Source organism: Rattus norvegicus, chromosome 7, assembly GCF_036323735.1.
Source record: "Rattus norvegicus strain BN/NHsdMcwi chromosome 7, GRCr8, whole genome shotgun sequence".
Taxonomy (NCBI): domain Eukaryota; kingdom Metazoa; phylum Chordata; class Mammalia; order Rodentia; family Muridae; genus Rattus; species Rattus norvegicus.
This window is the reverse complement of record NC_086025.1, coordinates 100,387,396-100,410,249: the sequence shown is the minus strand read 5'-3', so window position 1 is coordinate 100,410,249 and position 22,854 is coordinate 100,387,396. Positions and strand designations below refer to the sequence as shown.

General features: G+C 43.3%; 1 protein-coding gene across 2 annotated transcripts in view; it reads right to left on the bottom strand.

The window, feature by feature from the left end:
• Tg (thyroglobulin) overlaps window positions 1–22,854 on the bottom strand; it is a 184,898-nt gene that overhangs the window by 81,997 nt on the left and 80,047 nt on the right. For both annotated transcript variants that reach the window (NM_030988.2, NM_001270783.1), the window contains 6 exons: window positions 21,965–22,030; window positions 13,154–13,288; window positions 11,830–11,994; window positions 7,763–7,985; window positions 6,217–6,310; window positions 3,757–3,916 (listed from right to left, as the gene is read on the bottom strand). In NM_030988.2, coding sequence (NP_112250.2) covers window positions 3,757–3,916; window positions 6,217–6,310; window positions 7,763–7,985; window positions 11,830–11,994; window positions 13,154–13,288; window positions 21,965–22,030 — 843 coding nt within the window. The remainder of the gene's footprint in view (window positions 1–3,756; window positions 3,917–6,216; window positions 6,311–7,762; window positions 7,986–11,829; window positions 11,995–13,153; window positions 13,289–21,964; window positions 22,031–22,854) is intronic.

The window sequence follows — 22,854 nt, the reverse complement described above, 5'->3', positions numbered from 1 at the left end:
AATATATTGTCATAGCAAAAAGAAAAGCCAAGAACACACACCCTGCAACTCCCATCACCAAGTGCATACAAATATATACACAGCCCACATCTTCCTCAAGTTCTCACAGTTTGTCATGAGACTTCAAAGTATAGCTATGATTGAGGGGATTCCATATACAACAAAAACGTATCAGAAAGACCCTATATTCCCGAATAGAAAAGGTTGGAAAATCTTACATGCTGGTTGCCTGACCCAATATTTGCAAAGCTGAAGAGAACAGCAGCCTGGAGTACATAAATAACACAAACTACTCTTCCAGCTGTGGAGTTTTCTGTTCTCTTAAAATGCTTTTCATGTTCTGGGTCTGGTGAAGCTGTTGGCAAACCCTGCCTACGATGTGGCCTTTTCTGGATCGCTCCTGAGTTCCATTTGTCAAGATCAATGTGTTTGTTTCCTCTGGACCTCTGGGAATCCAGGAGAACAGGGTGTTGAGTGAATACGAGCAAAGCCTGTGGGTCTAGGAAGTGACATTCATAGTCTGCATTGCCAGGAACAGTGTGAGAGGATTGTTCTGGATACTTGCTGCCTGGGTGTCAGCTTCCCACCCTGTGATGAGGCTTAACAAAGACAGTAGGAGGTCTTTAGATTCTTGGAAAATAAGAAGTGGGGTTCTTCAGTAAGACTTTCATCAAACAAGGATAAATCTGGCTTCCTTCGGTGCCAGGAACTGCTGAAGGCAGAAAGTAATCCTAGAGAACAGTTCCCAAACTTTTAATGTATACACTTCCCAGTGTACAAACTCTTTGGTGTTTACACCTCCAATGCATATTCTCCCTAAGCACCCAAAGGCAGAAGATAGTCCATTGTGCTGTGAAGGGTCTGGTTCATCCTTGGCCTCTGGCTTTCATTTGTTTGAAGCATAAAAATTTGTCTAGATGCAAGAAGCAAATGTGAGATTGAGTCGGAGCTCAAATCCTAACTCACAATTAGAACTGTTTGTCTTAAAAGTCAATCCAACTCCATAAACACCTTTGAGAATTTTATGACAAGTATTACAGAGTATAAGTGCTGGTTTCCAGAACCCTCAACCCCTCATTGTCACCACATCAAATTTCCTGACTGTAGGCCCTTAAGGCCTGCTTCCTAGTCAGCTGCCCTAGTGCCCAGCGCTGCTCAGCACATCTGTGATCCCTTGTAGCACTGTGCGGTCAAGCCCAAGGTACCTTGCAATCAGGATCCTGATCTACACACACACACACACACACACACACACACACACACACACACACACACACACACACACCACAGCCCCCAGAACTGGTTCACAGAGGCAGGTCAATACCAGTGGAGACTTTCTGGATACCATTTTGCTATTATGTTTGTGCCTTCTTTCCCTGTTCTGTTCCACACTTCCAAGTGTCCAGCATTCTGGACAGGACTGCCCAGTAAATATCTACCTTCCCCTTTATTACATGAATGGCCCTCATTTGTTTCTTCACAAACTACAGAGGGCCCTAATAGGACCTAGTCTTGTCCATGGACTCCAGTGGGAAGTGGAAAGGCATGGGCTTTGATGAAATTCTGGCTCCAACATTGGTTACAAACAGGAGCCCTGGGAAGGCTACTTAGTGTCCACACATTTTGATTCTCTCCATGTATAAAATGAGGATGGTTGTACAACATGCTTCGTTCAGTCCTGATGATGACCAACTTAATGCCTATAAGGGCAACAGGACTGCCCTGGAAGTAGGCATCAAAGTTATGGTTTTATTCTGAAATATAATTGAACATGTTGAAACCTAAAACGTATCTCACTGATGATCTTAGCAGGGCCAGCTTTATCTTCAGAGCAGGAATGACTACTGTGAGGGACTACCAATGGTAGGCTATGTGACTGTTTTACTGGCTAGAGAAGATACAAGACCTTCTAACAGGCCCAGAGTACCTGGTGACTGAAGTCCTGTCAGTGTGTAGTTGCTATGACAGAGGTCTTCCATCTGGCTCCTGATTCAGAAGGCAACTGCTCTGTTTCTACACTACCAAGGCCTGGAGGCCCATTGCCTACCTGTCTCCCTCATCCCTGCACTTAGTATTCTAGGGTCCTGGCTGGGTACTTTACCGGAAGAGAAGGCGATAGAATTCAGAGTGGAAGAACTGAAACCTCTCTGGATAGATCTGTGGGGAAGCCAAGTATAACAGGTCTAGAAGCTCTGGGTTGAGGGAGGTACCCTGTGACCAGGGGTCAAGTGAACAAAGCAAGGGGCTGCCTCCCCAGCTAAGTGACAGCACAAGAGGAAGTCTGATGCACAAGGTTTAAACCTCCAAGAAGCCACTCTAAGAATCCAGAGTTTCTTAATTCTGCCATCTGAGCAGCAGAGAGCCAAATTAAACTTTAGTCTGCCATGGTCTATAGATGATCTGCAAGCACTTGCCCTTTCCGATCCTTGATTTTCCTCCTGGAAAAGGGCATGGCAGACAGGAGTTAGTGCTGCCTGAGAACTGAGGGAATCCAGTCAGAATGTCTAGTTAATAGAAATCATCTGAAGTGTAACTCTTTCCCTCCAACTGATAGCATTTTAATTTACCACCCCCTGTCAAATGATAAGGTAGCACTGATATAAGTCAGGAAGGACTGGGTATTCTGGAAGTTTTGGTGACCTTCCCTCAGATGCCTACACCAAAGGTTAAAATAAGTTTGCCCGTTGAGAAGGTTATGAATTCTAAAGAAGATTTCACTCCCTGAAATTCTAATTTCCCCTCAGGATAGAAGACATATGGAAAGTCACTCTGCTGTCTAGAAAAGCCTTAAGCCAACATTAGCTGTGTCTGGAAAGAGTTCTCTGGGGCCAACTTCAGTCAGTTAAGCCCTAAATATCACTAAAAGCTCCTGAGAAACAGCTTGTGCTTGACTGGAGGACAGAAAACACAACAGAAAATTTTCCTTTCTAAAAAAGAAAGTTAATAATTGGGCAATCCTCTACACTGCAGAAAAACTTGCACAACATCTCTGGCACCATACACTGCCTTTACTTTGCATACCACCTAGCATCCGTCAGGGGGTGGAGAATGAAGAAGACTCCATTCACACCGACAGCTCTGCTGAAACTATTGCTCCAAAACTAAACCCAAAGGTGCCTTTCATTAGCATCTCCACCAGATTTAAGATGCTCTGCACTAACTACTGCCTGCTGTGTAGGCCAGCCTAGCACTTCCTCTGGGGCTTTTAAGACCTCACATTAAATGGTCCCCCAGTGCCCCCCCCCCACATTCTTTCTGGTCCTCCTGCTTTGCACCTGTCTTCCCAGGACTCAGAGGAGAGCCTTGGAAAGCAGTGATGATGTTCATCCCCTATACCCAAAGACTTTAGAAACCTCTTGAATATTTGTCTTCCTTAGCTCTGAAAGTAGAGGAAAACCATTCCTATTTAAAGAAGAGGTATCTTACACACTGAGAAAGGGAGGGTGGTCTAAGGTCATACTGACCTTGAGGGCCAATACTGGCCTTAGCTCTTCGAATCCCAATGCCTTACCCTCTCCACTTGACCAGCACTACCCACTGCTGCTATCACAGAGGTATATGTAAGTAAATAAGGGAAGATAGAAGATATTTGTGCTGGGCCAGGACTTAATTTTTCCGAAGTGGTTGGGAGTGCAAGGTATGACAAGAGCACAAACAGATTCACGGTGAAACTAGAATATTTCCTCTCTTAAGCAAACGGTCTTAATTATCTCTTATAGTGATAGAAAGTTGATTTCCATCACACCGACAGTTCACCTGAGCTCAAGAAGCCAAAGACCCCCAGTCTGTAGTTAGCAGTGACTACGATGAGGTTGCCAACTGCAGCCAGAATGGAGCCATCAATGTTCAGCTGACCTCCACTGCCTTCCATCTCCACAGTATTGTGGAAGAACACCAGAACTGATGCATTGGAGACCTGAAGGGATTAGAGAGATAGAAAAGGTTAAAGTTGAACTTGTGAGAGGGGCAACTGCCATTCTTGAAAACACTCTGAATCCACACTAGTTCTCTTGCCTGCTCTGCCTTGGTACACATTTAACCATATCCAAGGGGATAATTTTTTCCCATCAAATTCATACACGGATGCTCAGAAAGTCATCATGCTTGGAGACCTAATTGTAGCTCCCTATGTGAACTCTGATCCCATAAGGAGAAGGAATTTGTATACAGACATACACAAGGGAGAAATGTGCCGAGTGCAAGCTAAGAAGATAAAAAAGGCATCCCCATGGCCTTTGATCTTGATTTTCAAGCTTCCAGAATGTGGGGAAAGCAATGTGTGTCCCAAGCTGCCTAACTGTGGAAGTCTGTGATGCCAGCTCTAAGGAGTTACTATTTCCCATTCTATGTGTAGGAGAATGGAGCCTCATTGAAGTAAGGATATTCTGCGAGTGTTTTTCACAGTGAGCAGGTGTAGGAACCATACTCAATACAGACTTGGAGATCTACTTCCTCCCTGGTCTGATCCTATTCTATCTCAGAAGACTTTCTGGTCCTTATGACAAGTCCTACATCTCAGGCTTGATATCTCCTCCATCATACTTTAAGGCATTTACCTTGGTGAAAGATCCCTACTGTGTGAGAGTATGGATTCCCAGGTAGGCTATATTTAGACCTACAAAAGCTTAGCTCTGACACTAAGTCTCATTGTCTCAGGGTCTATGGAATAGGACAGAGAAAACCCCAACATTCTTATTTCCCCAAAGCTACTGAGTAGCTGTACTGGTAACAGGCCAGGAAGGGATGAGTCAGTTGGCTGTAGTTATCCACTACTGATAACACAAAGGGTCTATTCAGCCTCTGTGTCCATCGCAGTTCAAAGTATCCAAAGACTAAGGCCTCTTCTTCAGGACCTGTCAACTGTGAGCACAGGTCCCACATTGCTGAGAACAACTCCCCTTCCTGAAGGCCATGATGGGAATATAACAATGGCCCAGGATAATCAACCAAATACCCACAGGGTAGGTGGGGGACTCTACATTCAGAATCAAGAGACAGAGTTCATTCTCTATGCTGTCCAGTGGCCCCCATGTCCTTATATCAGCTAGCTCTTAATAGCTTCAAGAAGGAGAATCCACCTGTGCTTAATTTTTTCATGGATGAGATCATAAGTATAAAATGTTCTTATAAGCCACACACCACTAAACTCTATCCCCAACCAGCATGCTCTAATTATTCTCCTGCTGAGTCACCTGGGAAAGTTACAGACTGAATTTCCTGTCCTCTTACCTGTGAGAGAAATTAAGGTTTCTGAGAGGTGCTGGGAGGTCTGCAGTCACATTGGAGACAGGCCACCACTTCCCCTGCTTATCCTCTTTCCACCCTGTCAGTATCTATGCCCAAATGGCCATTGTTCCTCTTCCCTTCCAGTTTGAGTACCTCATTTCTTTACCTGTAGTCTTACCATGCCAGATCACCGTGCCATTCTACCACCTTAGCTCTACTGCCATTCCCAGTGTTCCCTTCATGAATCACTGCCCCATAAAGACTCAGACCAGCACTAACCTATGAGGAACTGATTTAATTTACACAGGAGCTTTGAGAGCAGAGGCCATGCTACTTCTCTTCTCTCCCTCAAAGCTGCTACCTTGGGCTCATAGAACCTAAGTTGCCTTCTCTAAGACACTGAAGGAATGGGAGCTGGAAGAGATGCTATCTCCAGGATTTAATTCATCATAGTAGGTATGTAGTGTGACCAGCTTTGGGTGGAATGGAACCTTATCACCCCCTTTATTCAAGGTCCCATCATTCTATACTATAGCTAATGAGTGCATTCATGCCTGTGCTCACTGAGATCAGAAGGCTATGTCTTATCCAAGGTACAGTTTATTCTCACAGCCAGTGAGCCTGAGGGAAATAGGGCTGGCAGTCACACTGACTTCCTTGAGTGTTGTTACCAGTGTTCCTGCTTCCCTTTCCTTTCATGGGCTGTGGTACTCCAATTACTCAGCCCTAAGACAGCAGTGGCTTCTTAAGTGGATACAGGAAGTTAGATGATAGCCTAACACTTCATCTTCATACACCTTACATGGGAACATTCCTGGGAAGTTCTGAGGGCCCCCATTTACTTTTGACCCTCACAAAGGAAGCTCCAAGCCTATAAGGGTAATGCTGTAGGAGTACAGGTTCTTATAGAGCCCAGGGAAGGGGGGAACAGGGTTGCCAAAGGGAGTTATTTTATTTACCAGACAACACATCAAGTGCTTCTTAACTCACCAGGTTCTCAGGGACAAACACGTTGAGATATAAGCAGTCTTCACTGATTTGAGGAGGTGTTGGGGTACGGGTACCTGGCTGCCAGCAGCTGGACCTGCAGAAATAAGGCACAGGATTTTCAGAGAAATAACAAGGGGACCTTCTATCTTCCCCCTCCTCCAAAATCACATCTTGGGGCCAGAGTGAAAGGCCTGTTTTTTTTTTTTCTGTTGCTCTGAGACAGTGAGGAAGCTCCAAGTCATAGATATAGCCAAAGAGCAACAGTATGTCTATGGCCTCCTCTGGCCATAGGCCTGTGGAGAAACTTACCACCAAGGCAAACATGCTGAACAGAGACCAAGGCCAGAGAAGGAGACAGTGAGCTGGCAAGACTTTGTCTTGCCTTGCTGAATTGCATAAACTCTGCCCTCAGAAGAGATGTCAGACCTATCTTCCACATTAGGGAAGAGGATTGACTGGCCCCTTGTTTAAAGACTCATCTTGGACCTCCCCTAATGGTCACATAAATATCATCTATCCAAGGCTATTGTATTCATATTCCAAGAGTTGCCAGTGCTGGACTCTGTAGCAACTGTCTCTCCAGGATCTGGGTGACCACCTACATCTTCAGTCCCTCTGTACATTCTAGCATAGAAAGGTTCTCTAATTACTGCCTCTGTGTTTGGGGCTTCCTAACTGGGGGCCAGCTAGACTCTATCACACTCCCTTTGCCATTCCACTAAGATGATCCTCATCATCTTTATGACAGGTTTCAGGAGCCTTTATTCTATACTTCTAGGGATAGGCATCTGCTCAGCAGCCAGAGCCATATAGCACATGGAAAACACTTCTCTTAAGAACAGAGCCATGGGGTCCAAGGAGAAATGTAGGTGGCAGAAGCACCTAGGGTCTACACCCCACAGAACTAAGCTACTTCTCTCACAAAATACTACAGTATTATTCATCATGTCAATGTTTACATGAAAGGTTTGATGAGGGAAAAAATAATAAGATCTGAGTGATGAGCTCAGAAAAGGGGAAGGAGAAAGAGAGCTCCTTATACTGGTTTTTATTAATAGAATCATTCATCTTCCCCATCGTGCTGAATTTTTAACTATATTAAGTTACATGTCTTGCCAGGTAACACCTGTAGTCTCAAGTACTCAGGAGACTGAGGCAGTCAGAGATTGTTGACTTTGACAAATACAAGGCTGGCATGATGCATGTGGACACTTTAGGCTTGTCCTATATGAATCTGTTACAGATTCTCTCATAGTCTCATGTTCCTGCACAAAAATCCCCAAGGAGACTTAAGAAGAGCCATGTTAATAAATGCAGTACCTCCTTGGCGGCCTATGCTCCATAATTGCTGCCTGGAACAGAACACCCGAGCCTTTCACCAAATGGCCTACCTTAGTACCCTGGACACCTGTATCACCCTAGTGCTATTTAATGGAATGCATTCCCATATTTTGTTTTAAACAGAACACCTGGCTCTGCCATGCTAGATTAAGCCAAGATAGGCATTCTTTGGGTATTCACCAACATGACACAACTTGTTCCATACCTTAGCTTGGTGGCATCCCAGGAGCCTGTCCAATTCAAGACCTCTGGTGCCTGGAAACGGTTTTCTGCCAAGGGTGGGGCAGCATATGGAACTCCAAGGAATTGATATACTTGTTTCCAGGCAGTGCCCACCTTGACGACCTGGGACCCACCCTGAAGCTGGCCAAAGGAATCAATGTGTACAGAAGGTGTGGATATTCCATCAGATTGGTGCAAAGGGGCTCCTGGTGAGAAAACAAGAGCAGAGGGGTGGACAGACAGTGAGAACTGGCATTTCAGATGGTTTTCAGCAAGACGACAAATATTCCTGTAGTTTGGGGGAGCTTTAAAATGTCAGTGGTTCATTTTCATCCATAGTTAAGAATTGACAAAGGTTAGCTTTCAATGTCAACACCACCAAGTGTGACTAGTAATAGCGGAAGGTGGTCCATGAGGCACAAAGCACAAGCAAGGGCTTTTTGATTCCTGTTTATGAACTGTCTACTGAATTCTTCTGACGTTCCCAAAGAGTAGTTGCTGACCCACACCTGGGAGCCTAGAAAAGGGACAGTTGGGCCTACAGTAAGAGATGATCCATCAACCAGGAGTCTGGAGTAGAAGACTGAGCATGAGTCTTATTCTCTTATTCCTGGAATGTCTAGATCACTCATATTGAGAGATGGATAAAGGCATTTCTCCAGTTAGCTAGCACAGATTTGGGACAAAAAGCAAATCTGCCCACAATTTATTTATTTTCATTCATTTAATTTCTATTTATTCACATTATATCCCAATTGCTACCACGCCCCCCCCCAGTGCCCTTTACCCTCCCTCCCTTCTCCTCTGAGAGGGTAGAGAACCACCCCCTCTGTATTTCTCCACCATGGTACATCAAGTCTCTGCAGGGCTAGGCACCTTCTTCTCCCACTGAGGCCAGACAAGGCAGCCTCCCACCTCCACTAGAAAAGCATATCCCACAGACAGGCAACAGTTCTTGGAATAGCCCCTCCTTTGGTTGCTCAGGACCAACAAAGCTGCACAGCTGCTGCATATATGGGGGTTGGGGAGCTGAGTCCAGCCAGAATATGTTTTTTGAAAAAAACTACTAGAGCACTTTTCTTTCGTTCTTGTGATTTACAGTCCTAAGGTGGAGCTAGACTGTGATGGGTAATTCAGGACTTGGAGCTATCCCTTCCGCCCTAGGCCAACCATTCCTGTTCACACAAGTCAAGTCTGGTCAGCTCTCCCACTTCCTATTGGTTCATCACTCCAGGCTCCTCTATCAGGTCATCTCTGGTGGAGGTTCATGTCCTAAGTCTTTGTTCATAAGGTCATAGCTGGTATTGCTTAGCCTTGCTCAGTGTACTAGAAGTTCTCCAATGCATGCCACCACATTAATCAGTTCACTGGGAGATACCCTATTTATTTCCCCTCCTACCTCTATTTCCCCTCATTAGTTGATTCAGTAAACATTAGTGGGTCCTAGGCTCAATGCCAAGGGTTCTAACGATGGTTCCTCACATGAGTTGTCTTGCACAAAGAAAGCAATAAATACTAAAAAGAAAGGTGTGTGTGTGTGTGTGTGTGTGTGTGTGTGTATGTGTATGTATGTATGTATGTATGTATGTATGTATGTATGCATGCATGCATGCATGTATCTAAGAAGTCTTATTGTCCTAAGTTAGGCTTGCTCTGCTCTGAGCTTTTTGGACAGAAAACAAAGCTGTTCTATTTCTACACTGCTCACTCTATAAAACTGAGTTTATGATAGTAATGGCAAACAGAAGTGCTCAAGAAAAAGCTGGTGAGCAGAAGTTTATCCTTGCCCGAAGAACCTTGCTGCATGCAGTGATTTCATAACCAGGGAAGATATTGACCATGACTAGGGACATTTTGAGTTATCACTATGTTATGGAGTGCTGTGGCTAATGTCTAGCCAGAGAGTCTATATATACTATAGTAGACAGAACAAAATACTCTACTCAGTAAGATATTCCATAGCAAATATGTCAGAGGGTTATGAATTTGAAAAAAAATCTGTTGTAATGTATGTTAGTGACCTTGCTATAAGACTCTGAAGGGTGAAGACAGAACCCATTATCCTCTGGGAGCACACCTGATCCTCACATTATGGAAAAGATGAATTTGTCCAAAGCATGTGGTCATTCTGACCCTCAAATTCCCTCATGTGAAACAGGGATGGTAGTAGTTCTACAACACAATGGTGTCAAAAATCAGTGGCAATGAAGAGTGTGTTTTAAGCCTGGTACATGGCCAACAGAAGGAACTCAACATGTGGATAGAGAGACAGGAGAGAAAGAAAGATGAATGGCAGGAGATTTGGGAGGATGTATGTGTGGCTAAGTAAATTGAAGGAATAAGGAATGGACATAGAGGGAGGAAGGGTGGAAGACAGCCAGATGGGTAAGTGGGTAAATTAATGGGAGGAAAAAAATAAGAGATATAGGAAAAGATGAAGGGAGAAAGAGGGGAGTGGGAGAACAGAAGAGGGCTAGAGAGAGAAAGAAAACTTCTTCACTAGAAAAAGGATTGTTGTATGAGGTAGAGACCCAGATGAAAACATGATGAACAGAGGCAGTTGTTTTCTAGTAGAGCCTAGAGCACAAATCATGACTGAAGTTATTCCCAACAACTATAATCAAGGGTCTTAAGTATTTGCTTAGGACTGTGGCTACTAATATGGTCAAGATTTCTTCTGCTTCATGGGAAATAGGCTGGGCATATACTAGGACAGGAGCAAGAGTGTGGACACCACTTCAGCCGGGCATCAAGTATGTTTTCCCACTGATGGCTGCCTGGTTCTGCCTTTTCTAGATTTCTGCATGCACAAGCTCAGGAAACATGCCAGATAGGTAGCATTCACTTTAACCCTTGCAGACATGGTGGATTCTTCCCAAATGCCATGTGACCACCTTGACCGGTGAAAGCACTCTGGGTTAGCAGGTGCAGATGTGCACACTCCTCCTCAGAACATTAATATCCACAGAACTTCTGGCCTGAAGTAACAGAGAGCCATCTAATTTGTTTCTTAAAGCCCAACCTTAATTTCTCAGCATAACTCCCACATAGATTAGCTACACTGTTGGCTGAATATTCTGTTAAAAATTTATCCAGCTCAAGTCTATAATATCAATGTCCAGAAGCAGATAAGACCAAGGGCTACAATGACAGTTGAATGTATTTAATAACAGAATATATTTATGAAGCCTATCATGTTTTCATATGATTCTTTCTAGAGAAAATGTGTGATTCTGTTCCAGAATGACATGCACACCCAACACCTTAATAGTCATTCACTTCCCCAGTGTGTTTGGTAGGACAGGGCTTCTGTACAGTCTCACGTTCACGTTTCCTGGCTCACAGCTCTTTACAGATTTCCTTAGTGATAGATTCATATGCATCTTTCCCTTTGGCTGTGTTATAAGTGCCTGGCAAACACTGTGACTGATCTCTGCATAAGTGGTTTCTATGCAGTATGGGGGTAGAACCTAGGGCCTTGTGCATGCTTAGTAAGCATCCAACTACTAAGCTATAACGCCAATCATGAATGATTTCAAACTCAAATGATATGAGAATAGTTTATTCTGAGCATTTATGATCTACTTGTTAGTCAGGATGAGTCGGAGGCACAGGCTGGTAGTGGGAAACAGATCTATCCCTAGATTCCTCCCCTTCTGCCATCACTAGCTGTGGGAAGTCAGAGAATCAGCAACATCTCTGTGCCACAGAGTACTGATCTCCAACAGGAGGAGAAGGGGCCAGTCCTGCAGGCAAAAATAAGGTATGAAGCAAGAGTTTTCCTAACCACACAGCATTAATAGAACACAATATATTTAACTATCTTGTGAAACTCAAAGAATTTCTGTGATCAAAGAATAAATGATACAGAAATGGAAATTTATCCAACTGCCCTTAATTCATCCAGGAGAATGCTACCTAGCCAGCAACCTTTGGCCAAGTCTTCCTTAAGAGTTTCAAAACCAATCCCCTCCAAGCCACCAAGAAAATATTTTTCCCAGCCATCTCCAGCCCCAAGACATAGCTGCAGAGGCTCAGTCTGAAGCCTACCAGATTTCCGGTAGATGTAGGCAGCCTCTTCATGGAGCAGAAGCCAGCAGGTCTTGCTCCGTAGACTGTGTTCGCAGCTCTGTATATCAGGGTAGAACACACACCTCACAACCCCTTGCTGGATCTGCAGGGTAGTGACAAGGCAGTCCTGATGACGGGAACATTCTGGAGAAGACACAGAGAAAGAGAGTCTTAGACTCATAGCAAATACCTCATTCATGCAACCATGTATTGCTACTTCCAAGCATACATCCCATCCGTCTATTCATGCACTCATCTATCTAGGCACCTTACTATATATGTATCCAATCATTCATCCTATTCACTCATCCACAAAGTCGTCCACCACCCTCCCATCTATCCAACCATACATCCATCAACATGTATGCTCGTCCTCTCATCTATCTATCTACTCTTCTATCCATTATAGAAGATCTATTAAAAAATTCTGTACACTGGGCCAGAACTGAGAATAAAACAGTGGTGGTAGAAACGCAACCCTCCATCAAGATATTTTATGTAAATGGCCAGTTTTTGTTTGTTAAAATATCTCATAAATGTGTTCTTTTCATCCACTTTTTAAAAAACAGTTCCATAGCTCCCCATGGGCTTCATATTTAACAAAACTCTCCATGTTCCATCTCCTGGCATCTTCCTCAGCTCTGTCACCTATGGCTTCCTCTCATGCTTCCTTAGCCTGTCACATGCTCGCTCATCAGGATATGTCTTGAACTATGTCTTTTCCTGTACAGTTGTGTGCCTTCCAACATAGTTTAACCTTTTCCCTGACATTCAATGCTGAGAATGGCTCTGAAAATGGGGCAGCTTCAGTGGACTGCATGAGCTGTGTAAGCTCTGCCCTTTATTCAAAGCCTTGTCTCTGAATGATATTTTCCAGAGCTGTATAGTACACAACTTGCACATGGCAGTATAGTCTTTATGATAAACAACTAGTCATATCGAGAAGGTAATACCTTCTTGGCTGAGTACCAGGAGCCTGTCCAGGGTGCACACACTTTCTCTCAAAGAGAGACCACCTGCTATCTAAGGACACCCACCTGACTTCAGGTACCTTTCTTTTTCTTACCCTCACAATAATTGCACTTCTGTCTGTTGATTTTCTGTGCTGGCTCAAGGTTGACTGGCTATTGCAAACTGACTGTAGAGTGCCCAGTGAGGAGTGGAGAGACTCATGCCTTGTCTTCTCTGTTGTTTCCTGTCAGGTGCTCCAAGGCCATATTGAATCTCCTGTCTGTCTTTGGTTGGTGTATGGGGCATTATTTGGCTAAGGCCCTGCCATACCCTCTCTGGGGGATTCCCTTACCCTGTAAGCAGAAGTCTTGGGCCAGGGAGAAGTTCCTGGTGGCTGAAATGCTGATGTGGGCAACATCAAAGTGCTTGATGGATGGATCTATAATCACTGAAGATAGGGCCAGAGTCTGCCAGGAGTCCAAAGCAACTGAGAGACAAAACAGGATAATCACATGTGGTTATCATCAGGTGTAGAACAAAGACTGTGAAAGTCTACTGCAAAAAGTACCTACTTCAGTGGCCTCTGTGATATTTCCATTATGTAACCCTATGTCTTTGTCTTTTCTGTTGTCTGACACTATCTCTTTATATCCCCATCCTGTAACTACTTAAGTTTTTCTGTGGGGCAGGCTCTGGAATCAAGTCTAGTGGTTCAAAAGTTGAAAATTAGTCAAATAACTGAAGGAATGTCCATGTATATAAATTAGGACAAACAAAGAGGAGGAGGAAATAGAGACAGGCAACATAGTGACACAAATGCAGGTCAGAACAGCACAAGGTAGCCAGAGGGATGGAATGCCAGGAACTCCACAGACATCCCACCTATCCATCTTCATGAGCCTATTGCTCATGATCACACCATGAAGTGAAGTTCTCCTGTCCACTTAGGATCTGGTGTCCAAACTAAGTCATTCTTTACCATTGATCCTCTGTTTAAATCTTGTATCTAGAAGCTAATGCATGCAGAGAGACCTGGGGTCTTCTCTGACCTCACAAAATGCTGACCCAGCTGCTGCTGCCAGGGAGATGGGTTGGGCCGTTGTTTAACTCTCTGCCATGAGCATCCTCTTCTCAGGCCTGAGCTGCCCTTTCCCTTCTCCCTGTGGTGCTCACTTATGAAGTACTCTGTGTATAAACAATAGCACTGTGTTTAAGGATCACCTCATGCAAGTATCTATCTCACAGTGTTTTATAGAAGACACAGCCATGACATCTGTTTTTACATGTAAAGAAAAGAAGACTCAGGGGTATTGACACACTTGCCAGTGTGTGGAAACTCTTCACAGCTATAGAGCCTATGTCTGACCATGGCTGTCTTCTGATACCTCTATGTTCTGCATATGGCATGTGATACAAGGAGCAGGAACAAAGAGTTAGCGGCCAGACAGAAGGCTTGTGTATGGACAGACAGGTCTGTTGGTGCCAGTCTCATTGACACCAAAGCTGTGAGTAAAGGTAGGCCATTAAAGAATAATGATGTATCTGAACAGTATGGTCAGAGTGCCTCTCTGAGGAAGGGCTGTACCTATAAGTCAGTGTAAATAAATAACATTAAAGAGGTCAGCACTGGTCTATCCCAGTGTGGTATGGGTTCAGTGCACATCCAATGTTGCTGACTAGAAAAGCCCAGCCCAGCAGGGATAGCCCTGAAAGGTAGTAGAGAGAATTGCTCCCTCCTTTCTGGTATCTCTCTTTGCTTTCAAAGATCACAGCACTTTATCGTTCTTATACTCATGAGTATGGACCTTGGGCTAGCAGACCTCCCAGACAGTCTTGAGTATTGTACTTTATGTATGTCCACATTATCAGATTTAAACTCCCAGTACTACAAGTATGGCAAGGGCTAGGGGTCTAGTGCTTCCTCATAAACATGGTGTAAAGGTGAATGAATTCATCAAGAACAATAAGTCACAAAGTGGCCAAGTCAAATGAGAATAAAGCTTCTGAGATCATGGTCCCATGGTCACTTTCCAGAGCTCTGTTCTGAGGAGTGTGTGGGTCTTTGCTTTGTTAGCATGGTGCTACGAGCTATAAGGGGAAACTGTAATTTCTATCACCAACCAGTCTTTAACACCATGCTGGTGGGTGAGATGCCACTAAAGTTAGCATGGTAAATAAAGCATGAGACAGCCTCACCCCCAAGTGCTCACTGCTATGACTCTGCAGTACAACTTAGAAGACTGAGCACTTTAAATAGCAATAGTGGTTTCTCTCAGTAGTAGTTTCTCTCAGTTCTGTGCACTTAAAGTTTGCAATCTAGGTACCAATGAGACTGGGTTTTTGGTCCCTTTTCCTGGTTCATGGATGGCTGCTTTCTTGTCATATCTTCAAATGGCAGAGCATAGAAAAAACAAGTTCTCTCCAGTCTCTTCTGGAAAAATTCTAATGCCACAAGGATGGCTCCATTGTTCAATCCAGTAACCCCCCCCATGCCCTGCATTCTAATACCATTCTTGAGACAAAGGAGCCAGGGCCTGAGTCCTTCTTACTCAGCTGTTGCCAGGCAGCCTCTTCTGGGCTCTCATTTTCTTAATCCTGCTCTGTGTGTATGCTGTTATTTTCACAGACAACTCAAATGGCATCTCTGTGATATGGTAACTCTTCAATGTTCTGAGATGGTGGGAAGCTGAAATTTCAGAGAAGAGTGATCATGGGTTTCAGGACCACAGTGGCCAATTATGGTCCAAAGATGGAAACTTTGATCATACTCCATGTTTAGGCTCTTTCTGTAATTAAAGAGTAAATTCCATTCCCAAGTGAGAGCAAACTCCTATGTTGTGCTCCAGGTTCTGAGGCTAAGTTCCTGCCAATACTCCTACCTGCACCCTTCTAAGACTACAGGATGTCTCCTGAGTAAGTCCTTGTTGTCAAGAGAGGCCAGCATCTAGGTGCCATAAATTTCCTGTAGTCATTCTGACAACAAGGCTTTTGAGGACACAGGATGCTGATGCAGGAAGGCTAGAGATCCTGATGGCTTTTAAATTTACTATCAGCCACAAACTTGCAACACCATTGCACTAACACTCAAGAATATAAGAGGTCAATAATACATCATTTTTGAGCCCATTGGCATGAAAAATACTATCTTAACCAGTGTAGTCACATTTCTAGCTTGGGTGAACCCTAATCTCCAAATGCAGGTTCAAGTCTACTGTAGGTGACCACTTTTCCAGGTAATGAGGATGTGGTAGCCATATGGGGATTGACAGGTGAGGAGGGGTTCTTCTGAACAGTAGATGATGCCTATTTATTCCTTTACATTTGTTTATAATTATGATGCCAGAGACATTTGTGACAAAATAGACCCTCCAACAATGTGTGTGTGTTTGTGTGTGTGTGTGTGTGTGTGTGTGTGTGTGTGTGTGTGTGTGCGCGCGCAAAGTTAAATACTGTGCATCAGTCACTGCCATGGTATGTACCTCTTCTTTGTCAAATATCTCTTGATATTGAATGTTAAATGTTGTGCTTATTCCCACACAACTTAAACCAAGGCTATCTTATTTCACATTGTGACATCTGTTTCTAGCAGTCTTTGTACATTATTTTGATTCCTAAAAACATTCTTAGTTATTTATTCTGGATTAAATTTGAAGATTCCTGTCGAGTTTCAGGAGTACTCCTTTGGTGACTATGTGTAATGATCTTTAAATTCTATATTCATTTTTTAGTTTGAATGTTATGAAGATTAATACATGATACTGTTAAGAAATGTGTTTTTCCTTCTATTTTTAAGATGGCCACTGTTGGCATAAAGGAAAGGTGTCCTTCTCTTCCTTTCTATCTCACCATGGGCCAGAAGATAGTGAAGCCAAGTGATAACAGGCTGAATAGTTGATCACAGGTTGAAATAATGAGCTGAACCCAATCTTTCTTCCTAAAGTATGGTTTTCTCAGCTACCTTTGTCCCAGTGATAGACAGCTTACTTATCATCCCAAGCCTCCTTCTATTCCCCACAGACAGTAATGTTGTACCAATGTTGTAGCTGGGGAAAATAGGCTAGTAACCTCTAGATAAGACCTTCCCCCTATTATTTTTTCTCAGCTTCTATGTCCAATCTACCTTCTACTGCCTGGGAAATGTTCCTCACAGACTCAAAGTGGGCTTCCTTGCTGCCAGTCTTGGTTATCTGTGGTCATTCTTACACTGTGACCCTTTAGTGCTACAAAATCTAAATCTAACTCCACACCAGATATCTTCCATGAAACAGAAAGCTTTGGCTGGCAAGGAGGGTCCCCTGAGGTTTGAGGCTTCATGGGCCTCCCCCAATCCTATGATCTGGGTCTAGACACCATATTTGCCTGCTCTACACAAGTCACAGGGACAGGAATAAAAGGAAAGCTAACAAAATTTCTTTAATTTAAACCAATCCTTCTTACAGTATGAGGAACTGAGGTCTGGGAAGAAAGAACATGGGACAACTAAAGGTTACAGAGGTTCCAGTCCAGGTCTGTGGCAGGACCAGCATAGAATTTTCTCCTTTGGCTCTGCCTCACTGTGATATAGAGTCTCTTCTATGAGCTGGTGACAAACAGACCAGGCCCCACCAGAAAACAGCAGCCTCAGCTTAACCATATCACTATTCAAACTCAGGATTCATGAATGCGACTGCCACACCATGAAAATAGATTTTCCCAAGGCCAAACAGCATTTATGTGGAAAATATTTGCCATCTAGGTTGTTCCATGGCAGTTTGTCCCTCTATAAACCAGAGAAGCCTTGAAGAGATGGACAGAGCAGAAAGCTGGGACTAGGAGAGAGGACAGAGCAAGTTGAGTCTCCCAGGGCTGCTCCAGGACTATAGTCCTGAGAGGCCTGTCATGTGGTCTTTTCAGGCCAGGCCTAGGTAGGTGAGGTACTTGCATGCCTTTAGCAAGTCTCCTTTGACTATTCCTTGGTATATATGTTTATGTATCATGTCACATAAGGACACATGTGTATAATGTGGAGGAAGGAGGTTCTGGAGAGCTACTGTGTAATGTAGTAAGCTTCAAATTGCTAAGAACAAGAATTTCCTTCTTGTTGATGTCATCATCAGTGTCATCACCATCATCATCAATCATCATCATCATTTTCAGTACTATTACTTCTTGAGAAAAGTTATTACTATGTAGTCTGGACTGACCTAGAAATTCTTGATCTTTTGTCCTCAGTGCTTGGACTACATGCATATGCACCATGCCTGACTTAAGAGAATAGATTTCAAACTTTCTCCTCCAAAGCTGGTAAAAGAAAATGAAGTCATGAATATGCTAATTGGGTTGATTTACTCATTCCTCGTGTCTTTTCTTCCTAATGTTAACTAGGCTTTTAAAAAGCTAGACTAGAATACATTTGAAGATGTTCCTTATATATAGACAAAGAATCATTTTAAACTATCCTAGTTTCCTCATTTCAGGTCAACTCCAGGAAAAATGTTAGATCACAGAGCTCAGAGCATTTTCAAGCATTAAAATTCTTATAAACAGAGGTCCTAGTATTGCAGTGCTGAGTCAACACAGCAAAATGTGGTTTGGCCTGGCCAGACAGGAGATCTAAGCTGGGTTTTGTCCTAACCCTTACCTTTCTCAGGTGAAAAAGCACCAAACTCAGTGCTCTTTCCAGAAATCACAAGACAGTTTTTTTTAATTAAGAGGGCACAACTGCAGAATAATAAGGCAGCGTGCATGCCCCTTGAGATGCTCAGGCTAGTCAGGGGCCTAATTCATACTTCTGTAATAAGAACTAGAGAGTTCTTTGGCTCCTTCGCCTTTCTGAGTTCTCATCCCAACTGTAGAGGAGCTGTAAGGGAGGCTGGGGTGTGTGTCCTATACCCCTCAGGGTTGTGAGGCAAATAGCAACGGCTTTTGTAATTTGGTACTTTAGTATTCCAATCTCACTTCTGTGACACAAGCTGGCCTCACATCCACCTCACTCTTCCTCCCTGAAGTCAGGTCCACAGAAAAATGACACCACAACAGCTTAGAAGCCAAGCAAAGACTTTCTGGCAGCCAAAGCCAAGGTGCCATTATCTATTCTTTGTGGAGCAGAGCAGAAATTGCTGACTTTGAAGCTTTGATGAACCCCAATGGCCTCTGCAGGGAAGGAAGAATTCAGCATCAAACAGTTTCATCCTGTAACATAGTAGCAACAGCCATTGTTCAGTGTCTTATTGGTTCTTATATGTTCTTATACTGTGTGGTTTCCCCACTTAATATCTTTTGTGAAAAACCAGCTGTTTCTCCAAAAAGAAAGAGGGGAAGAAGGCACCTTCTTATTGTATGGTCACTGTGAGATACACCTGAAATCATAGAGATCTTCTTATTTAGTGTGTCTCTACAGAAAAATGCTTACCATTTGCTGCAGGTGCTCCTAGTGAGCGGATGATCCCCTATCATTGATAACATAAGAAACTTCCTAGCCATTCCCACATCCCTCAATTCCCCAGATACTTAGTTTTGAATATCAAGTGCCAAACTGTCAGTTTTCCTGCAGACACACTCCACTCCTGTCCATTTCTATGGTCTCTGACACTTCAAATTGACACCATACACTTTTTGTAAGGACATATTTTCCACAGGAAAACCACCATCTTAACTCATGATGACTTTACTTGGGTTCTGAGTTTCAGGTGAGCCCTCATTTTAATCAGAGGTGGTCCATGACTGAAATGACAACATTAAACAAAAGCAAATAAACACAACTGAGACAGGAAGATAAGAGATAAGATCTTTACAGGGACCTAGACTCAAGAGTTAAGCTCTGTTAACCTGCTCCAGAAATGCAATCAAAGTAAATCTCTTCTACCTCCTAGATAAGCCAGATGGTATGGGCTCATAGCTCAGCCATTAACCCATTAGATCCCCAGTCTGCTCACTTCAAAATGAACCATGTTATCATCTATCTTCCTGGTGATGATCAAATGATTGTTAAATACTTCATAATTCTTTTTCTCCCAGAACGGAAAGTATACAAGAGTCTCATTCACACACACACACACACACACACACACACACACACACACACACACACACACACACAAAACGCACGTACGCACACACACTTGTCTGAATCAGACTAAAACAATGGTAAGCTAAAACACTGAAGGCAGAATCAAACCTTGTCTCTGACCCACATTGAAGTCCTAATCCCAAACTCTGCATGCAGATGGGAGTCCCTGCCCAGACAGCTTTGAATCTATCTAATTGAAGGCACATTTAAAATTACTGTGACATCATCTCTGCCTTGGAAACATCTTCACAGAGCTGTGGACTACGTGGATGGAGACACTCAGAATTATATTATTTTCGTTATTTTCTCTTGTGACTGTGTTAAGACTCAGCAACACAAACAGAACAAGCATTATACACTTGCTATTGTTTGATTTGTACATCTGCAGCTATATTTGACATTTATACACCCAAGCACTGTTTTCCTACAAATTTGCTTATTTTTGATAATAATAATAATTTAGAATGATGAGTATATAATATGGGAAAAAATCCCACTTTAATTCACAGCCAAAAGCTAGGAACAAGTATTTGAGGGCAGTTAGGCAATGTGAGTCAAATCTTAAAATATCACCTTTTTTTTCTGGTATAAAAAATCCCTCTTTGGAGAATCAGCTCTGTAAACAGTTTGGCCTTCAGAAGGAGCTCTGAGTGTTCATTCATCCCAATGTTTTTATAATGATGAAGATTCACAAAAATCAAATATGCCAAACCAGAGAGACATTAGCAGACTTGGGGGTGGTAGGACAACCACCACTGTCAACACAATACTAATCTTCAACTATTTGTCCACCACTAACTGTGACTGTCATGAAAGCTGTCATGTGAAAGCAAAAACGAAGCAGATGACCACACAAAGACCTGCAAGTTGATGTATGCTTTAGAGAACTCAGTAGCAGCCTGGAAATATACACACACCACAATGGATAAAAACCAATGAGGACTTGCAAAGTTATAGTAGAGAAAATAGAAGTATGTCAGGACATGCAGAGCAGCATAAAACTAGAATATGCCAGGCAGTGTGTCAGCTAGTTCTTGTTTGGCAGGAGGTGGGGTGGGGCTGGCAGCGGAGGTGGTTCTAAAATGGACAAACTGAGTAGCATTGGGATCTGCATGTAACGTAGAAATGCAGAGACAAGAGTAACAACATAGAGACATAAGAATTCAAAGTAGTGACTCCAGCACGAGAAAGGAAAGTAGAATAGAGGTGGCACAGGGGTGTGTGTGTGTGTGTGTGTGTGTGTGTGTGTGTGTGTGTGTGTGTGTTTGCTCGTGCATGTGCATGTGTCACAATTCTTTAGGACACTTTGACTAGCCCAACAATGTTCACACACTACTCTGACACAAATCAGAATAGGTTTTGGTTTAGACATAGATCTCTAGTGAGGATTTGGGTGTCATCTGTTCTATGTCACAGCCTTATAACCTATGACATTACAATAATGATACCTGCCTCATAGTATTTCAGGGAAGTAGCACCTGATCAAGTGTGCAGCAGACACCCAATACAGGATGCTGAGAAAAAGTCTAGATGTGCATGTTGTGTGATTGTTCTGCCAACTGCTTTGAATGTAAGAAGCAGACTAATGGCACTGACTGACATTATTAGACTTCAGTCATAGCCATAGTGTCAAACATAAGAATGGTCTGCCTCAGTCTTGGTTGAATTCCTGGGTAGGGGGCATAGCTTCAGTATCTAGTGTACCCCCTGTACAGTAGCTGTAAGCTACAGCTCACTTGCCCCAATAAACAAACAACTGCCTTTTCAATTTGAGGCCACAACACTACCCTTCTGGCTTTGCCTGGGACTGTGTGAGTCTAGAGTATCTGGAAGGGTTATATATACTTAAGACAGGACAAGGAGAACATCAGGCTAAAACTCCATCTGATCCTTTGAGCTGGTATGTATGCACTCCTGCCATTTATATCTATGGACAGTGCACATTTCTGGTGCCTAGCATACCTGGAAGTGTATTTGATCCACGGATTCTAGAATTTATGAATGTAACAGTGCATTCCTTTAAATGTTTACTCATTGTCCAAAGGAATAGGAATAAAAAGGAAGTGGAGAGAGATGCTATTCTCCCAAGAATGATCAGGTAGACAGTGAACTTACCCTTCTCCTCAGTGAGTGATTGCAGGGCAGCAGATGGGCAGAAGCTGGGAGCATCACTCCACACAGCTGGAAAGAAGGAAAGGCAGTATTTTAGCTACAGAGACAACAGCAGAGGTGCAGGGCAGTGGTGGAATCTAGAGGTCTGTGCAAGAAAGCATGAGCCAGGGGTGGAGGAACATGATGACCTCTTCTCTTATGACCCTGGATCAGAAAGGCTCTGTCCAAACCATGCTTCAGCTACTGCCACACAGGATAAAGAGGTTTCAGTATACTTCACTACTGCCTAACAGCTTCCATCTAGGAGTGGCATGCACTGTTCACTCATGGCATGGTCTGCCATTGCAACCTCTGAATCTGCCTCAGCTTCATCTGTACTATGGAGGTGATATTATCTATTACCAAGGTCACTGTGGGAGTACAGGAAGCAACCTAATATATAATGTGTGCCACAGAAACAGGGCACAAGAGATCAATAAATGGCAATGATAAATAGCAAGTTGCATGAGGGGGATACCTGGACAGAGTTGGCTTTGAAGATGATATATCACTAGGAAGAAGTGCACAGGGACAGGTCATCTGGTTTTGATGCCTGGCCTTGGTATTTGTATAGTGAAGATGATGTAAGAACTCAGGAACTGCATACCCTATATCTAGATGACAAAGAAATACTCTAGCCTCTTTCCTTCCTCTCCCTTCATTTACCATGTCTAAATCCTCAAAGTCTCCTTATTCCTCCTTCTTTAAATGACCTAAAGAAGACCAAGCCCTGAACTCCTTTTCCTCATAGGGGCTGTCATAGCAGCTTAAGAAATACAGTAAGCAGTCAGCAAATTCGTGTTTTATTCACTCAGAGGATTTACCCCCTCATAATGGCATACTCATTCTCATGT